General features: G+C 37.6%; 1 protein-coding gene across 4 annotated transcripts; it reads left to right on the forward strand.

Moving 5' to 3' along the window:
* The first annotated feature begins 547 nt into the window (after positions 1 to 547).
* Nrg (Neuroglian) lies at positions 548 to 18,841 on the forward strand. Of its 4 annotated transcripts, XM_064073265.1 has the most exons (14): positions 8,960 to 9,069; positions 9,323 to 9,418; positions 10,942 to 11,680; positions 11,733 to 11,923; positions 11,973 to 12,248; positions 12,296 to 12,565; positions 12,613 to 12,894; positions 12,946 to 13,133; positions 13,193 to 13,372; positions 13,421 to 13,646; positions 15,609 to 16,767; positions 16,820 to 16,923; positions 16,996 to 17,092; positions 17,429 to 17,519. In XM_064073265.1, the coding sequence occupies exons 1-13, from the start codon at positions 9,057 to 9,059 to the stop codon at positions 17,088 to 17,090; spliced, it is 3,819 nt and encodes a 1,272-aa protein (XP_063929335.1). In that variant the 5' UTR covers positions 8,960 to 9,056; the 3' UTR covers positions 17,091 to 17,092; positions 17,429 to 17,519. The 4 variants fall into 4 exon arrangements, with proteins under 4 accessions (XP_063929336.1, XP_063929337.1, XP_063929334.1 ...); XM_064073266.1 differs by lacking the exons at positions 8,960 to 9,069; positions 16,996 to 17,092 and adding an exon at positions 548 to 818 and having other exon boundaries at positions 17,429 to 18,841; XM_064073267.1 differs by lacking the exons at positions 8,960 to 9,069; positions 16,996 to 17,092 and adding an exon at positions 8,768 to 8,869 and having other exon boundaries at positions 17,429 to 18,841.
* The last annotated feature ends 282 nt before the right edge of the window (positions 18,842 to 19,123 follow it).

Below are 19,123 nucleotides of genomic sequence, written 5' to 3' on the forward strand. Positions count from 1 at the left end.
AAAGGTTGATGACGTCATGTCGTCATAGCTAAATTAGTAAATTTAGCTATGAGTTGATTACCATTTCTACCGTTACTTTGATGTTTCCAACTATGTCTCAGCGGAAATAAATAAAGATTGAGTATCACAAAAGCTGTTTATGCTGTTTTAGTACGATTTTAGACTGAATGAAATTATTTATAAGAAAAAACTTTTTTCTTCTGTGAAGCACAGAGTTTATTGTTGCGCTTCTGAGGAAATGTGTATATTTTTATGGTAATGATGAGTGATAAATTAGTTTCTAGAAAATGTTTTATAGAAATAAAATTGTGGTCCAATGACATTTCGTTGCAGATGAAGTCATGGGTACCTGAAATACTATTTTGTAATAAATGCATCACTCTCATTTGCATGAATTCAAAATAATCAATATTAATAAATAATGACGTAATGGGGAAGGAATTTTCTTTGAATTTGTGCTACTTTTAAAATTGACGTGAGTGTTTGGCGTTACTTGCGCGAGATGGCGCCTGAAAAACAACTAGATTCACCACGCCTACCAACACCAAGTGGTTTTAGTCTAAAATAAAATAAAATGAATCATTTTCGTTGATGTATAATGGACAGTCAAATCCTCCTCTTAGATATTTTTACTAAAACGTTAGTTGAGTTAAATCCTCGAATAAGTAGGCATCTTTGAACCAGTGATAGTTCGTGATAATAGTAATTTGATTAGTGAGTGTGACGACCGCCTAGACCGCACCTATCTCTGTTGTGTGTTTGTAGTGTAGTGATAAATCGTTATCATGGACAAATAACATAGATTTTGAAATAATCTGGTGAGTGTTGTATGTTTGCAACAAACGTAGATAAGGGTTCAGTATCTAGATAAGGTAGATAACGGGAAGTTGCAGAAAAACAACATAAAACAACATTCGAGACAAGTGGCACCTCGGTTGTAGTCGAAGTATTTAATTTATGTCAGGAAAACATTTAACGATTTTACTGCTTTGTTTTTATCGTAGCATGGGCATAGTTGTCAAAATTTCAATGCGTCATGCGACACAGGCACGAACTTCGATTGATTTAAGCCCTAAATTCAATATTCCCATTGTGCAACACGGCTAAATTTAGTTAACCTAATCTTAAAATATTTTTGTTTCGCAAGAATCAAGTTGCCGGCGGTTGACTTTCTTCGATGCGTTTTTGTCATTTCGGAAATGATGTCACTTGACGGGTTTAGGAAATAAGTCACTTTCTGATTTGAAGTCATCTTTATTTTAGTGTTAAGTTATTTAATACATGGAACCTGTCATTGAAGTATGTTTATCATATGTCCAATTTATTCGGATAACCTATTCTTAAATTTAATCAATGGATATAAATAGCTCAAATGCTCAAGTAATTGCATTCGTAATTTACATTCATGTCGTAGACTTGATTCGAAGGAACAGTCAACAACGTTAAATTCCACCCACACGTAATTATTGTCAAATTTTTGTCATTTGACATAAGACCCCTGTGTTTGCTCCGGTTGTTTGCACCCTTAATTCTCAAGGGGTTTCAGAAACCTTATATTTAGAAGAATTGTTTGCTTTCCTCTCGAAGTGACTCATTCAACTTTGATGAGTCGTCTCGGGTATCAACTAGATGAAATACAACCGAATAAAATAAAACTTCAAATTTCCGCAACAATTTACCGAGGAAAGCGAACACAATTTGCATTAAATTAGACCACGCTAATATGACGTAATTAAATTTCAACTTGTTGAAGATCTAATTAAAATAAGTTGGCCAAAGATGGCGCCAGATGACGGCAGTAATGACGTCATTGTGACAAGTATGTGCACTTTATGTGCCGTTTTATTATAATTTTTACTTTAGTGGATATTAAACAAGAAAAATTTAGGCCGCATTTTGCGCATCTGGAATAAAGCACATTTTTATGGTCTTGTTGACAAGATTTATTTGTGTTAAGTGTCAACACATCTCGTTACTTTTTTCAAGCTAAAACTAACATAAACTATTATCGTGTTTGTTATTAAATTTAGTTTTCAAAAAAATGAAACACTGTTGCGACGACTGAAAAAATACAATTATGACATGTAGTTGACAACACTAATTTTCATTGCCATAAAAACACCATTTTTCTTTGTTTTGATTTTCTTACACACTAACAACAACAAAGATAACTCTTGCATCATTATCAACACTTTTGTTATCGAGCTTTATAGGACAATGCAATTATAACCGCAATAAAGCGTATGAAAATAACACTCCGATACAAGTATTTATTTAATTTAAACGCACACACAATTATTGCATTGAGTACATAGCCGACACAAGAATGCAATAATGATGAAATCATTCCTGGAAGTTTTAAGACCATAAACGAGTAGAATTCGCTTCAAGATGTATGGCGAAGTTTTGATCTTCAGAAATTCAATAAAGCCGACTTCCACGGGGGAATTCGTCGGGAGTTGTAAATTTGTTCGCGCACCGCAGATTGTGGAAACTTCGGTAATTCCCACGTGAAAAAAGGATTGCGACATTTTAGATTTTGTACGTTTGGCAGAGAATGCGTACACAAATAAAAAGCTGCGGATATTGACCTCAAACTACCGCCACAATAAGTGGTAATAGACACATGTAATCGATAAAATTTGACCGTTCGTTGTCTACCACGTAATGAAGAGGGTACGCCGCTATTTGCTAAAATTAAATTCGAGTTTAAACTGACCGAGAAATTAAACAGAAGTTGGATTGCGTGACCGTGGACTGCAAAGTTTTGAATAGTATGTGAGGCAAGGATGCGTACGGCGGCCGTGTTTATTCACGAATGAAAAAATGATTTTTTTGAAAGAAAATTATTTTTCATCCTATGTGAATTCGTATTTAATTTACATTTTCAAAAAATGATGCACGAGGTACAATTTATTGACAGTTTTTTTTAAGGTGACGTCATCAATTTTTTGGTCGGTGTACTCATTTTAATATGCATAATGGTTTCTGAGAAAATTGAAAACTAATCGATTCATACAACCCAGGTACATTTTTAAACATGAAATTTTTCACGATCAAAAAAATCTGCAGGTGGTCTTAATCCCACAGGACAGTTGTGCGCAAACTACCTGGAAAGCAAGGGTCAGTTGCGCGCTGCGGTCAAAGATCTGCATCTGTGTTAGTCATTTAAAAATGAGTAAGTACTTTCAGAGTCACAATTGCACACGTATTTATCAGTCATTGGATATGTATATAGAGCTGAAATTACATGTTGCCTTTTTTTCTTAATATACGTAGTCATCTTGTCACAACAAAAACTTAAAACGGATGACTACATATATTAAGAAAAAAAAGGCAAAATATAAGCCCCACCCACCCACCCTGTCTCAATCGTGATGACACTTTTTTACCGGTCGTAAGTCGTGGGGCGTAGCTGAATTTCAAAATCCTTGTTTTTCTACGAGAAATTGCTATGTGAAACATATTCTTGAATAAGCGTGTTGTTTAAAGCAAACCATATGTACTTATTAGGTAAGTAAAAAAGAAAACCAAAAGATAAGCCCCACCCATCCGTCTCGATCTCAATCTGGCTTTAATTTTTACTTAATATACCTCGTATTTTTTGAACAACACGATTCTCAAAAACATGTCTTTCATGGTAATTTCTTAAAGAGAAATAAGGATTTTGCAATTAATCTCCGCCCTCTTGACTCACGACGAATAAAAATAAATCATCAGAATTGAGGTAGGGTGGGTGGGCGGGGCTTATATTTTGCCTTTTTTTTCTTAATACATATATGCAGTCATCTGTTTTAAGTTTTTGTTGTGAAAAGATGACTACGTATACTAAGAAAAAAAAGGCAAAGTATAAGCCCCGCCCACCCACCCTCTCTCAATCGTGATGATTTCTTTTTTACCCGTCATAAGTTGTGGGGCGGAACTCAATTGCAAAATCCTTGTTTTCCTACTAGAAATTGCTATGTGAAACATTCTTGAATAATCGTGTTGTTTAAAGTAAACTATATTACTTATTAAGTAAAAAAGAAAACAAACCAAAAGATAAGCCCCACCCATCTGTCTCGATCTCAATCTGGCTTTAATTTTTAATATACCTAGTATTTTTGGAACAACACGATGCTCAAAACATGTCTTACATGGTCATTTTTGTAGAGAAATAAGGATTTTGCAATTAAGCTCCGCCCTCTTGACTCACGACGAATAAAAATAAATCATCACAATTGAGGTAGGGTGGGTGGGCGGGGCTTATATTTTGCCGTTTTTTTCTTAATATATGCAGTCATCTGTGTTAAGTTTTTGTTGTGAAAAATTACTACATATACTAAGAAAAAAAGGGCAAAGTATAAGCCCCGCCCACCCACCCTTTCTCAATCGTGATGATTTCTTTTTTACCCCTCATAAGTTGTGGGGCGGAACTCAATTGCAAAACCTTTGTTTTCCTACGAGAAATTGCTATGTGAAACATATTCTTGAGTAATCGTGTTGTTTAAAGTAAACTATATTACTTATTAAATAAAAAAGAAAACAAACCAAAAGATAAGCCCCACCCATCTGTCTCGATCTCAATCTGGCTTTAATTTTTGCTTAATATACCTAGCATTTTTGGAACAACACGATGCTCAAAACATGTCTTAGATGGTCATTTCTTGTAGAGAAATAAGGATTTTGCAGTTAAGCTCCGCCTTCTTGACTCACGACGAATAAAAATGAATCATCCCAATTGAGGTAGGGTGGGTGGGCGGGGCTTATATTTTGCCGTTTTTTTCTTAATATATGCAGTTATTTGTTTTAAGTTTTTGTTGTGAAAAGATGACTACGTATAGTAAGAAAAAAAAAGGAACATGTAAACCCCACCCACCCACCCTATCTCGATTGTGATGATTTTTTTTACCCGTCGTAAGTCGTGGGGCGGAACTTAATTGCAAAATTCGTGTTTTTCCACGAGAAATTGCTAGGTGAAACATTCTTGAGTAACCGTGTTGTTTAAAGCAAACCATATGTACTTATTAGGTAAGTAAAAAAGAAAACCAAAAGATAAGCCCCACCCATCCGTCTCTATCTCAATCTGGCTTTAATTTTTACTTAATATACTGATAGTATTTTTTTAACAACACGATGCTCAAAAACGTGTCTTACATGGTAATTTTTTGTGGAGAAATAAGGATTTTGCAATTAAGCTCCGCCCTCTTGACTCACCACGAATTAAAATAAATCATCACAATTGGGGCAGGGTGGGTGGGCGGGGCTTATATTTTACCTTTTGTTTCTTAATACACGTAGTCATTTGTTTTAAGTTTTTGTTGTGAAAAGATGACTACGTATACTAAGAAAAAAAGGCAGTACGTAAGCCCCGCCCACCCACCCTATCTCAATCGTGCTGATTTTTTTTTTACCCGTCGTAAGTCGTGGGGTGTAGCTTAATTGCAAAATTCTTGTTTTTGTACAAGAAATTGTCCTATTATACATGTTCATAAGTAATCGGATTGTTTAAAGCAATCTATATTTACTTACTAAGTAGAAAGAAAACCAAAGGATAAGCCCCACCCATCAGTCTCGATTTCAATCTGGCTTTAATTTTTACTTAATAACATGTCTTTCATTGTAATTTCTTGTAGAGAAATAAGGATTTTGCAATTAAGCTCCGCCCTCTTGACTCACGACGAATAAAAATAAATCATTACAATTGAGGTAGGGTGGGTGGGCGGGGCTTATATTTTGCCTTTTTTTTCTTAATATATGCAGTCATCTGTTTTAAGTTTTTGTTGTGAAAAGATGACTACGTTTACTAAGAAATAAAGACAACATGTAAGCCCCGCCCACCCACCCGATCTCGATCGTGATGATTTTTTTTTACCCCTCGTAAGTCGTGGGGCGGAATTTAATTGCAAAATTCTTGTTTTTCTACGAGAAATTGCTATGTGAAACATATTTTTGAGTAATCGTGTTGTTTAAAGCAAACTATATGGTACTTATTAAGTAAAAAAAAAAAGATAAGCCCCACCCATTCGTCTCGATCTTAATCTGGCTTTATTTTTACTTAATATAGCTAGTATTTTTGTAACAACACGATACTTAAAACATGTCTTACATGGTCATTTCTTGTAGAGAAATAAGGATTTTGCAATTAAGCTCCGCCCTCTTGACTCACGACGAATAAAAATAAATCATCACAATTGAAGTAGGGTGGGTGGGTGGGGCTTATATTTTGTCTTTTTTTTTTCTTAATATATGCAGTCATCTGTTTTAAGTTTTTGTTGTGAAAAGATGACTACGTATACTAAGAAAAAAAGGCAACATGTAAGCCCCGCCCACCCACCCCATCTCGATCGTGATGATTTTTTTACCCGTCGTAAGTCGTGGGGCGGAACTTAATTGCAAAATCCTTGTTTTTCTACGGGAAATTGCTATGTGAATCATGTTCTTAAGTAATCGTTTCTACCAATAGGTTCATTTTCTGGAAAAATAAAACAGTTTGTTTTTATTTTTACGTTTCAATTCGAAACATTAATATATATACAGCAAAACCTCCCTTAATAGCCACCTCTAATCAACGGACAATTTTTAAGAAACCGAAAGTGTGTTTAGCAAATGTAATACGTAAAACCTCCTAACAAAGGACCCTCTCAACAGCGGACTCGGACAGTAAAATTTGTACATTTTTAATAAATTTCATAGAAATTTACCTCTACACAACGGACAGATTTGTTTGTTTCCGTGATTTTACCTGGTGAACAGCTCAGGTATTGTTAACGGATTAACTAATTTTGAGTACCGCCCGCGGTACCTTATTTAATCCACTGTAGGGGTTACCGGTTTTCCTAAAAATAAATTTTAAAATGGTATGTTAAATCCTTTCAAATGATTACGGCAGCACTACACCAGTAATTTATTATTTGCTTAAATTCTTAAATCTGCTCAATTTTTGAAATTCGATAAGCTTCTTATTAATATACATATTAGGAATTTCTCAATGAAAAATATGGTGGCTATTCCACTTAAGTGCGAAAGTATAAATATCTACCTGTCTTGGATAATCTCACAGTATACATAATTGATGTATGTGCATACATCAAATATATTTATCTCCAGCGGACACCTCTCAATAACGGACACTTTCTGAGTCACCAGAGCTGTCCGTTGTAGAGAGGTTTTGCTGTAATAACCCATATAATATAATAATTCCATATTTGCGCGCAAATATCCCATGACTTTTTTGGGAATTAAACCAGCCACAGAGCGCAAACTGACCGCCGCGCGCAAGTGATCAACACCCAAATTATGTGAGATGTCATCAAATTTTTAGGCCATTTTTTGCTTCTAAGAAAGTATTGTATAAGAATCCCACAGGCGACTGGCTACTTTCATGTTAACCGATTGTTGTTAAACTTTACATATTGAGTTTTTGCCATAGATATCCAAATTTTTGGAAAAAAAGTCAACATTGTTTAAGAACAACTTTACTTTGAAATTGCAAAACCGAATGTTCTGAAATCATGTAAACGTTGTCAGGTTATCGGAAGCATGGTAAATCGTTAATCACAATTTATCCGTATATGGTCCCTTTTATAAAATAACATACTCCTGTACTTGTAGTTTATGAATCCGTGTTCAGTTTTTACGCGAGACGTTTATATTTTTGGAAAAAAAAATCAAAATTTTGTAACAGCAGGTTACAATTTCCAAAAAAATCAAATTTTATTATTTTAGGAGCGAAATTGTGTCGACCAATTTTTTATTCAGTCATTAAAATAAATGATTCATTAATTTTTATTTCTTAGTGGCTAATTTCCTGTTTTCTCTTCGTTTCATTGCTCTTAGAATCTGAAAAAGTAGGTCCCCGTTTCCGTCTTTTGAGGCAATGGACAAATTTTTGTGAACTTTTAGACTTGCATTAAGAATATCGTGTGTACACGTGTAGTTTATCAATCTACCCATATTTTTTAGATCTGCTTATACAGGATGTCTCAAAAAAAATGCATGAAGCAATCTCTGTTTATTTGTTTGATTTATACCGTTTTGAGAAGTTTAAAAATAAAAATATATTACCAAACATTTTAAATTATGTTAGTAAGATCATCTGCATTATTTTTGTTGTCACATGTTTGTCACATGCATGAAGCATATTTGAGTTCGTTTCAAAAAACGCTTTATTTTTGTATTCTAAATTTGCGTAAATTTAATTTCTAGCACAAATGCGGACGTAAACAAAAAACTGAGACATCCGATGCATGTATGTAAATTTCAGGAGCCGCCTCCAGGATCATCCCCCGATCATTCGCCTTTCAGCTTACTGTCCGTTTGAAATATTCATCCCGAAAAGGAAAACGTGCGTTCTGAAATGACCAACGCAGAATCGATCCCGGTTTAATTTTAAACGAAGGGTTTTTTGGTGAATACGCGAAAATGGAGGATGACTACATGTCGAAACACTCAACTTGGAAAATAAAATATTTACATAGCGGGCATTCTGCCAGAAAAAATAAACTTCTTTCTCGCATTATCCCAAAAAAAACCTTTTGATGTTGCGGACATCGCATGGCCTTATCGATCCACTGCAGTGAAAGTTTTTTCGCAAAATCTAAAACCGAAATTTCTTTTCAAATCGAAGAAAATCCAGCGAACGTGCGGTTTTCCGCTTCAGTCGAACGAAACTTTTTTCCACATGGCTCGTTTTGCGGATGCAGAATTGTATCGAGGGGTAGAGACGAACAAAGAGTTATATATTTTACCGGAAAAAGCGCTCTTATAGACAATTTTAAATAAACGCTATCAGCGTCATAAATATTTGCATAGTGAGTGCAACGTTGTGTCTTCCTCGTGTACATTTAAAGTCTAGACTTGCTTATGTGAAGAGTGAATTAACGTTTAGGTAACGTCACATTTACACTTCGGGTATTTAAAGTTCAATAACTTCGTCGCTCACATTTTGAATATTTAATGAAATCGACGTTCAAAGTGCCCGTGATTAAATTTAGCGTGTCACGTTCAACGAAATTATTCATATTTTAACGTTACGAGGGAATTTTAGCTAAAGGGAGTTTCGCGTGACGTCATTGATGCCAATATTGGGTTAGAATTTAATTATGTTATACTATTGACTCAAGCTTTTAAATTAAACGAGAAATTGTATTTTGTCCTCGTGGATTTTACTGCAAATAACTGCTCTTAATTGCGATATTTTGTAAATATTAATTTGTAATTAATTATTAATTGACATTTTCTTATTTATTCATGTCGGTTTAATCTGTTGCTAAATTTAGAAATGTTCTGATGTATTTACATTCATAATGGAACAGAATACTAACAATTTTTTTGTTTACAGGGTGTAACTCTCTACACGCTACAAAGATGGCAGATCGAATAATTTTTAGTTTGTTGTTAACGATATTTAGTTTATCATGCTCATTAGGACGAGAAGGTAAGACTTTTTTTATAAGCTTGTATTCAACTGTTACTCAGGATGCAATATCCTAGTTTTTTTCAACATATGCTGTAAAATGTTACCGTTAGGTGACCAAAACGCGGAAGTAGCGACTGCATTATCGGTCGAATTTATAATTGGAAATGGTATAGAGGTGAAAATTTGTTGGGGGCCAAACTCATTTGCATACGTTAGTGGGGTGTTGTTCTAACGAGGAAACATTGTTTCTGTCATTATTTTCGTACTGGGTAACGTAAAGAGTATTAAATGAAGTCTTTCGTTAACCACGCTCGCTTTTGAAATTTTCTCCACCATCGTTTTTGTATTTTTAAGACTTGAAAAATTAATCCTTATAACAATTTATTGTCATCTGCAAAAAATGTGTTGTTACTGTTGATAAAGAAAAAATCTGATGTAATTTTGTTTGTTGAATAATTTACCATTTTTTCAAATATCAGTTTGTCGTGCTTATTTCCCAGGAGAATTATTCACATGTTGATATTTTTGTCAGATATACATCCTTCCAGTTGATTCATAGCTCTGGTTGTGGTTTCAGTAAGATTAATTTTATCTTTTCGCTAATACACGATTACGTGTCGTTTAATACTTTCCGTTTATGAGTTAATTAATGACAAATGACAACATCATAAGCACTATTCTTAAAATGTCGTTGGTAACTGATAACCCAAAACAGTCCAATTTTTCAAAAATATATTAAATCTGGTTGTTTAATTTTGAAACTCCAAAATATTTAAAATAGATTGTAAAAGGTGACGTCATCAATGCTAGAACAGGATTTTTTAACGTTTTACCTCTTTAATAAATCCTCTATCGGTAAACTTGCGTTTCCGTATTCAACGATCTGTAAGTAACATTACAATGACCGACCGCGGTTCCTGTACCTATTGATAGGAAATTAATAAAATCGTGTTTTACGTTAGTTTTTTCCCCCAAAAACTATCAACACTATCATTTATGAATCAAACTTTATTTTTAACGCAACCTTGAATGAGTAAATGTTGCCGGTATCAAAAAACCTTGCGAAATATTTATGTAAGAATTATGTGGATATTGTTATGACAAAAACGCGCTCAAGTTGGCAGTCGACGTTCGTTTGTTTTGTTCTCAGACGCACGTCAAGCTTACACATTAAAGATTAATAATAAAAAAAAGCACCAAGACGGGGAAACCCAGACTTGTTATTTTTGTTATTTTATATCGTCGAAGAGTCACTTTTCTTTTGTAGTTATTGCGGTTTTGATGCGGTTAATTATACTTTAAAATTAAAATACTGAGCTGTGTGTATTTAATTAACGTAACGAACAAACGAGTTGAATCTTCGTTGAATGCAACAGACTGCAGAAAGCGAAATGTCAGGTGTATACAACGAATGAAACAAGCAAACGTAGAGTACAGAACCACTTCACGATTGTTTTTTTTCTTTTAAGCGGGGAGTATTGTGGCGGTCGTTTTTTTTTTTCAATTATTTGTTATAACGTTGTCTCTTCTATGTATACCAGTTCCGTCGCCCCCGTACATCGTGAAACAGCCCCCAACCGACGAAGTCCTTTTCCAAGTAGAAAGTGGCGGCGAAACCGACAAACCATTTTACATAGAATGCGAAGCGGTAGGCGAGCCCGCCCCCAAATACCGCTGGATTAAAAACGGCAAGCCGTTCAAATGGCAAGCATACGACGATCGTATATCCCAGCAACCCGGACGCGGCACGTTGTCAATCTCAAAACCTCAAGACGTTGATTTAGGACAATACCAATGTTTCGCCGAAAACGAGCACGGAGTCGCCACTTCCAACTCCGTCTTCATGCGAAAAGCCGAACTGAACTCATTCAAAACAACCCAGCCTGTATCACTCACAGGAAACGAAGGTGAGCCGTTCAAGCTAACCTGTGAACCCCCTGATGGATGGCCGAAGCCTATCGTTCACTGGATCTACTTGTACACGAGCGGGGGCTTCAAAACGATTAATAGCTCCCGAATGACGATCGATCCCGAAGGGAATTTATGGTTCTCGAATTTGACCAAATCGGATGTTACGAATAACTATAAATACGCTTGTGCCGCCACCTCGCCCTTCAAGCACGAGTACAAGTACGGGAACAGCGTTCTCTTGAATGTCGTTTCCACAGGAGTGTCGGCCGTATCGAATAAATACGAACCTGTTCTTCAGTACGTGTCGAGGAAGAACACAGTTGCGTATTTAGGGAAACAACAAAAGCTGTATTGTATTTACGGCGGGACGTAAGTATTTTAGGACTTGTCTCGGCAGGCGATTGACTTTGATGACTTGCAGACCGCTACCTCAAACGGTGTGGTCCAAAAACGGTAAGCCTATAATATCATCGGATCGAATAACGCAAGACAATTACGGTAAGTCACTCTTAATCCGAGTCGTCGATTTCGAGGACGAAGGTACCTACACTTGCGAAGTCAGCAACGGGGTTAAGGAAGCCAAATCGTACTCGATTAATCTTAAAGTTTACGGTAAAACGAAACCGGGTTGTTCGACACGCCACTAATCCGCAAATTGTAGCCGTTCCGTACTTTACGAAGGAGCCTGAACGCATAAACGCCGCCGAAGGCGAAACCGTCGAATTCCGTTGTGAGGCAGGCGGCGTGCCGAGACCGGAGATCAAGTGGATCCATAACGGAAAACCGATAGCCGAGGCTCCTCCAAATCCGAGAAGACGCGTCGAAAGTAACAGGATTTTGATCGAAAGACTGACGAAAGGTGATACCGGGAACTATGGTTGCAACGCTACTAATTCTTTGGGTTACGTTTACAAGGATGTCTACGTCAACGTGCTTTGTATGTGTACGAAATGGGGAAAGTCGTGGTTGATTGTTGGTTTTTAGCACTTCCCCCGGAGATCATAGAGGCCCCTAAGGATACTCAAGCTGTGGACGGTCAGGACGTGACCATGATTTGTAAAGTCTTGGGTGCGCCTAAGCCGTCCGTCAAGTGGAGTTTGAACGACAGAGAACTAACTGGCGGCCGCTACCACGTGCAAAACAACGGAGATTTGCTAATCACGAACGTCCAGTTTGATGACCGAGGCAACTACACTTGTTTCGCCGAAAACAAATTCGGGACTGCTGCCGAAAAAGCACAATTGTTTGTCAAATGTAAGAGGAATGGTGCGTTGAAACTAACGATAAAGAATTTTTTCCAGTTCATACTTATATTACCGACGGTCCCGAAGACTACGAAGTGGCAGCTCATACATCCGCAACTTTTAGGTGTAACGCAGTTAGTGATGATTCTTTAGATTTAGAAATAGAGTGGTTGAAGAACGATCAACCTATAGATTTTGAAGAAGAACCAAGATTCGTGCGATCGTCGGATTATTCTTTAACCATCACTCAAACTAACGAATTGGATTCAGGGACCTATACTTGCGTAGCTAGAACCGCGTTAGATAAAGCTTCCGCTAACGCTCAACTTATCGTCCAGGGTATGTAGTTGCGTAATTTCAATAACCTGAAAAGAAAAATCGCGTTTGTAGATGTACCAAACAAACCCCACATGGAAGGTGTGGAATGTCACGCTAAAGATGCCACTATTCGGTGGAAATCAATGGGTGACAACCGTGCTCCAATTTCGCATTATATTATCGAATATAATACCACATTCACGCCAGAAACTTGGACTGCTGCATCCAATAACGTCCCGGCTACTGATATGAGCTACAATGTAAGTTCCGGGAGAACACAACCTTTGAAAACATACATAACCGGGAACTTCCTTTCAAGGTTCCCATGAGTCCCTGGACCAACTACACCTACCGCGTGATCGCAGTCAACAAAATCGGTAAGTCCTTACCATCCGGTCATTCCGACGTCTGCCAAACCGAGGCTGATGTCCCCTACAAAAATCCCGACGATGTCAAAGGCGAAGGTGACGAACCCGACAACTTGATCATCACTTGGACGGTAAGCTAAACGAATTATTGTTTGAATTATACCTAATCCCGTTAATAGCCCATGCCGAAAATTGAACATAACGCCGACAAATTCCACTATCGGGTTTCTTGGAAACGCGACATCCCTGAAGCTGAATACGAAAACCAGGATATAACCGACTGGAAAGTCAAGCGCTTTGTTGTCGAAAACCAACCAACGTTCCAACAATATCGGATCAAAGTAATCGCCATGAATTCGAAGGGCGCGGCTAACGTGGCACCTCAAGAAGTGATCGGATATTCAGGTTCGTTGTAGCGGGTAGCCGTCGATTCTTGGTCTGCGGTAAGCATCAATAACTAGACCTGTGGAGTGATTTGAGAACCGAGAACCACGAAGTGACGGCTGTCCGTTGTTGTAGCGTAAGCGGTAGCGGGTAACCGTCGACTCTTATTTTGCTATTCGCGCTTGATACATCTTTCCTCCTTATCCCCGAGGAACTATTTCTTCCCAAAGAACCGATAACCGCGATCCGGTGGCTATCCGTTCACAAAAATGTCGGTTTGCGGTACACCACGAACTAACTTATCAAACGTAACAATTTGTTGCACGTCAAAAAGTCGTAGAAAGTTCAGATTCATTGTTGTAGCGTAAGCGGTAGCTGGTAACCGTCGACTCTTGTTTTGCTATTCGCGCTTAATACATCCTTCCTCCTTATCCCCGAGGAACTATTTCATCCCAAAGAACCGAGAACCGCGATCCGGTGGCTATCCGTTCACAAAAATGTCGGTTTGCGGTACACCACGAACTAACTTATCAAACGTGACAATTTGTTGCACGTCAAAAAGTCGTAGAAAGTTCAGATTCATTGTTGTAGCGTAAGCGGTAGCTGGTAACCGTCGACTCTTGTTTTGCTATTCGCGCTTGATACATCCTTCCTCCTTATCCCCGAGGAACTATTTCTTCCCAAAGAACCGAGAACCGCGATCCGGTGGCTATCCGTTCACAAAAGTGTCGTTTTGCGGTACACCACGAACTAACTTATCAAACGGAACAATTTGTTGCGCGTCAAAATGTCGCAGAAAGTTCGGATTCATTGTTGTAACGTAAGCGGTAGCGGATAGCTGTCGATACTTGGTCTGCGGAGAGGTACTTTTAGCATCAATAACTAGACCTGTGGAGTGATTTCTACTCTTGTTTTGCTATTCGCGCTTGATACATCCTTCCTCCTTATCCCCGAGGAACTATTTCTTCCCAAAGAACCGAGAACCGCGATCCGGTGGCTATTCGTTCACAAAAGTGTCGTTTTGCGGTACACCACGATCTAACATATCAAACGGAACAATTTGTTGCGCGTCAAAATGTCGTAGAAGGTTCGGATTCATTGTTGTAACGTAAGCGGTAGCGGATAGCCGTCGAGTCTTGGTCTGCGGTAAAATACTTTTAGCATCAATAACTAGACCTGTGGAGTGATTTCGTCGCAAAGAACCGAGAACCACGAAGTGACGGCTGTCCGTTGTTGTAGCGTAAGCGGTAGCGGGTAACCGGCGACTCTTGTTTTGCTATTCGCGCTTGATACATCCTTCCTCCTTATCCCCGAGGAACTATTTCTTCCCAAAGAACCGAGAACCGCGATCTGGTGCCTATCCGTTCACAAAAGTGTCGTTTTGCGGTACACCACGAACTAACTTATCAAACGGAACAATTTGTTGCGCGTCAAAATGTCGTAGAAAGTTCGGATTCATTGTTGTAACGTAAGCGGTAGCGGATAGCCGTCGATACTTGGTCTGCGGAGAGCTACTTTTAGCATCAATAACTAGACCTGTGGAGTGATTTCGTCGCAAAGAACCGAGAACCACGAAGTGACGGCTGTCCGTTGTTGTAGCGTAAGCGGTAGCGGGTAACCGTCGACTCTTGTTTTGCTATTCGCGCTTGATACATCCTTCCTCCTTATCCCCGAGGAACTATTTCTTTCCAAAGAACCGAGAACCGCGATCCGGTGGCTATCCGTTCACAAAAGTGTCGTTTTGCGGTACACCACGAACTAACTTATCAAACGGAACAATTTGTTGCGCGTCAAAATGTCGCAGAAAGTTCGGATTCATTGTCGTAGCGTAAGCGGTAGCGGGTAACCGTCTGGGATTCACGCGTAACGTAGCCTTTCCCCTTTAGTCTGTGACACGTTCCGATCATAAATTAAGTTTCTTGGAGTGATTCCTTGGCAAAGAACCCTTCTCGAGAACGCTGGTTGACGTTAGTGTCATTGCAGGCGAGGACCATCCAGTGGAAGCTCCTTCCAACTTCACCCTGCTCAAAATTCAGGGTCCAAAAACAGCTCTTCTGAGCTGGAATGCCGTAGATAAAAGGAACGTGCGTGGGCACTTGAAAGGGTACAAAATTAAGACATGGAGTGACATATCATCGCCTATGCACAACGAGATACAAGTCCAAGGTTACGTTACTAAAGCGTTAGTGGATAATTTAGATCCATTTACGCGAAATTACGCTCAAGTGTTTGTTTACAACGGTAAATACAACGGACCACCTAGTGAGACTTTGAGGTTCGTCACTCCGGAGGGTGTTCCTGAGGCGATGTCGTACCTCGAGGCTTACCCGTTAGGGGCGTTGCACTCGAACGATCCTAGCAAATCCGCAACTTCTGCGTTCCTACTCACGTGGAAGAAGCCCGAAAAACCGAACGGGGTCCTAAGGGGTTATAATATTTTCTACAGACCCATAATCGACGGGACTACGAATAGCAGACTAGCGAGAAACCCGCAGATCAACGGTGGGGATGTCCTAAGCGCTAAGTTAAGTGGACTTAAGCCGGATACGAACTACGTTATATATATCACGGCACGGACTGACGCCGGAGAATCTAAAGAGTTCTACATTGAGAGGAAGACTAACCCAGCTGGGTTCAGCGCTCCACCAGGTGTACCCGATTTCGACTGGGAACCCGTGAAGGCTTCCGAAGATGGGAAGGGCACAGTTAGGATACAGTGGAAGCCGGACAAGAACAGCAACCCCGGTTCACATTTTATAGTCAAATATAAAAAAGAGGGTGAACCGAATTATGAGGAAGTGCAAGTTTTGAATGACGATTTTGTTGAAATTCCTGGTATCGCTCAAAGCGAATCGTACGATTTTAAGGTTACGTCAGTGGACGGCGACCACCATGTGGACAGTAGGGTCAAAAGTATTAACATATATTCTGACGGACCGCTTATTAAAGCAAACGAAAATATGGCGACTGCTGGTTGGTTTATCGGAATGATGCTAGCGATTGCTATTCTGTTACTGATTTTGATTGTTGTTTGTATTATAAAGAGAAATAGGGGCGGGAAGTATGCCGTACATGAGAGGGAACAAGCGAATGGACGCCATGATTACCCGGATGAAGGAGGTTTTCATGAGTATTCGCAACCGTAAGTCAAATCGTGACTTAAGTAATCCCGGGTTAAGTAACTTTGCTTATAGGTTAGATAATAAGTCTCATGGTAGAGCTTCTGTGAGCAGTGAGCCTAAAGTAGGGCCAGAGAGTGATACGGACTCGATGGCAGAGTATGGTGATGGAGATACAGGTAAGCACGGTTGTCGCTTTATTCATCTTTTTGCTTTCTTTTGTTTTTGAATTGTTATTTTAATTTATATAGAGGGTATGAATGAGGACGGGTCATTTATTGGGCAATATGGCCGTAAACGTGGTCAAGGAGAAACAACGTCACAAGGGTTTGCCACTCTTGTTTAATAGTAAGGTTCAATTTTGATTTTTTTTTTTCTAAATCTTCTAACTAGCTTATGTATAGAGTAGTGGTGGGGGTTTCTTGCTTTTTTCGAAGTATTGGCTTTCATCTAACCAAATGACCAACTATGTGTTTTAAATGGTGTATGAGCTTTTCACGAAGTATCAACAGTTCGTTGTTTTCGCCGTAGTACTTCATGGAGAGCTCGATCTTGTGTCTTCAGCATAAGCATCCACCCAATCGTCGAGTCCTATTTAAGTCGTTCGACGGTTTGGTGGTGCTTAAGGGTCTTTGATGCTTGTCGATTTGAAGCAAGCGTGTACTTAAGGGTGACTATTTACAGGGCGTTTCACAGAAGACGGATCTTTCATAGGTCAATATGTTCCAAGCAACATGAAGCAGCTTGGCCCACCCTCAATTACGGCAGGGGTTAATAATAATGCGTTGGCCACGTATGTATAAACATACCGTGACTGTAAGCTTACTCTAAACTAATTCTTCTTTACACATTTATTTTTTGCTATTGCAGTGTTGTGACATTTTTTTAAATTTTATTTTGTGTACTTTATATAGGTGAAAAAAATCTCAAAAAAGTTATTTTTTATGAAAGATATTTATTGTTTGACAATGTGTTCTGACTTTCATTTCGGGTAACTTTAATTCGTCCATTTCTAGGTTAAACTATTATAATTTAAAAAATAAAAAAATCAAAAGATTTAATGTATAGTAATATATTTTGTTTTGCGTTTCAATTTGAAAATGACAGTGGAGCGCTCATTTTGAAATTGTAACGACGTAATCTGTTAAGTACTGGAATACTTTGTGTATCTTTATGTATTATATAGTTATTACTTATAGGATCATATATTTATAATGTTTTCATATTATTGCCCAAGGAATTACGTTCATATAATATATAACATTTGAAAGATCTATAAATTTATAGACATGTTTCATGCTTGAAAAGTAATTATTTATAAGTTAGGTAATAAATTTGTCTGGATTGCTTTAATGTCAGTCATTTTTTAAATTATAGTTTTATTCTTGACACTGCCTAATTTAGAAATATCAAGTGACATTGATTTGGACGATATTAGGAGTACAATAAGCGGTATCCACGCGTAGATGATTGGCTTTAAGTCGCTTTATGTGAATTTGCGCATTCAGACATCACAAAAATTCATATAAATTGACTTGAAATTAAAAGACTTATTGTACAGAATCTCGTTTAAAACATGCTATTATAAAAATAATTGAAATTAATCTAAGTAAAGTAAGTTAAGCTGAAATATTTTTTTTACGATTTTCGTAGTTTGTAGATTTTGAAATTTTACATTGCAATAATTTAACAGTTACACTACGTCGAAATAGTAATGTAGATTATTGCGCTTTATTTTTTTGTATACGTTAAGATAAGGCATAGGCCCTATATCATTAAATTGTAAAATATTTTTGTTTTTTTTTCTTTGTGATCAGATTTACAACATATTTTCTGAAAAATTGGGAATTTTGACACTAAACAATAATAACTGTGTCAATTTGGCTTCTGTAAAACAGGACATGGGTGCTAGTATTGTGGTTATTAATTTGTTGCATGATTGTTGCTTGTTATGTTTCATGAACAACAGCTTCCTTTCCATTGTATGGGGTAAAAATAAAGGGAAATACTGCTAGCGTCTCGAAAAATATTATTTTGCGTAAATTTAGTAGTTTGGCTTTTGTAAGTGTAAAGTATAATAAAATGTTTTGTCGCCGAGCACGAATTTTTTTGATAAACTATATTGGCAGAATGAATGCACTGTTGGATATTAGGTAAGATAATTCAATATATTTATTATCAACTACTGTAACTGCTTTACTAGTTGTTCTATTATAAGATGACTATAGTATTTTTTTAATATGTCTTGTACAAAACGTATTCATAAAAACAATTCAGTTGTGGTTTTGTAATGGCAGCTGTAACTTTATTATTGTATTATAAATAAATGGAAGTAATTGTAAATGTATGCTTTCAATTTTTGTAAGCTGTAAAAATTGT

Source organism: Zophobas morio, unplaced genomic scaffold, assembly GCF_036711695.1.
Source record: "Zophobas morio isolate AGI-343-1 ecotype UQ-CSIRO unplaced genomic scaffold, CSIRO_AGI_Zmor_V1 ptg000044l, whole genome shotgun sequence".
In the NCBI taxonomy this organism is placed as follows: domain Eukaryota; kingdom Metazoa; phylum Arthropoda; class Insecta; order Coleoptera; family Tenebrionidae; genus Zophobas; species Zophobas morio.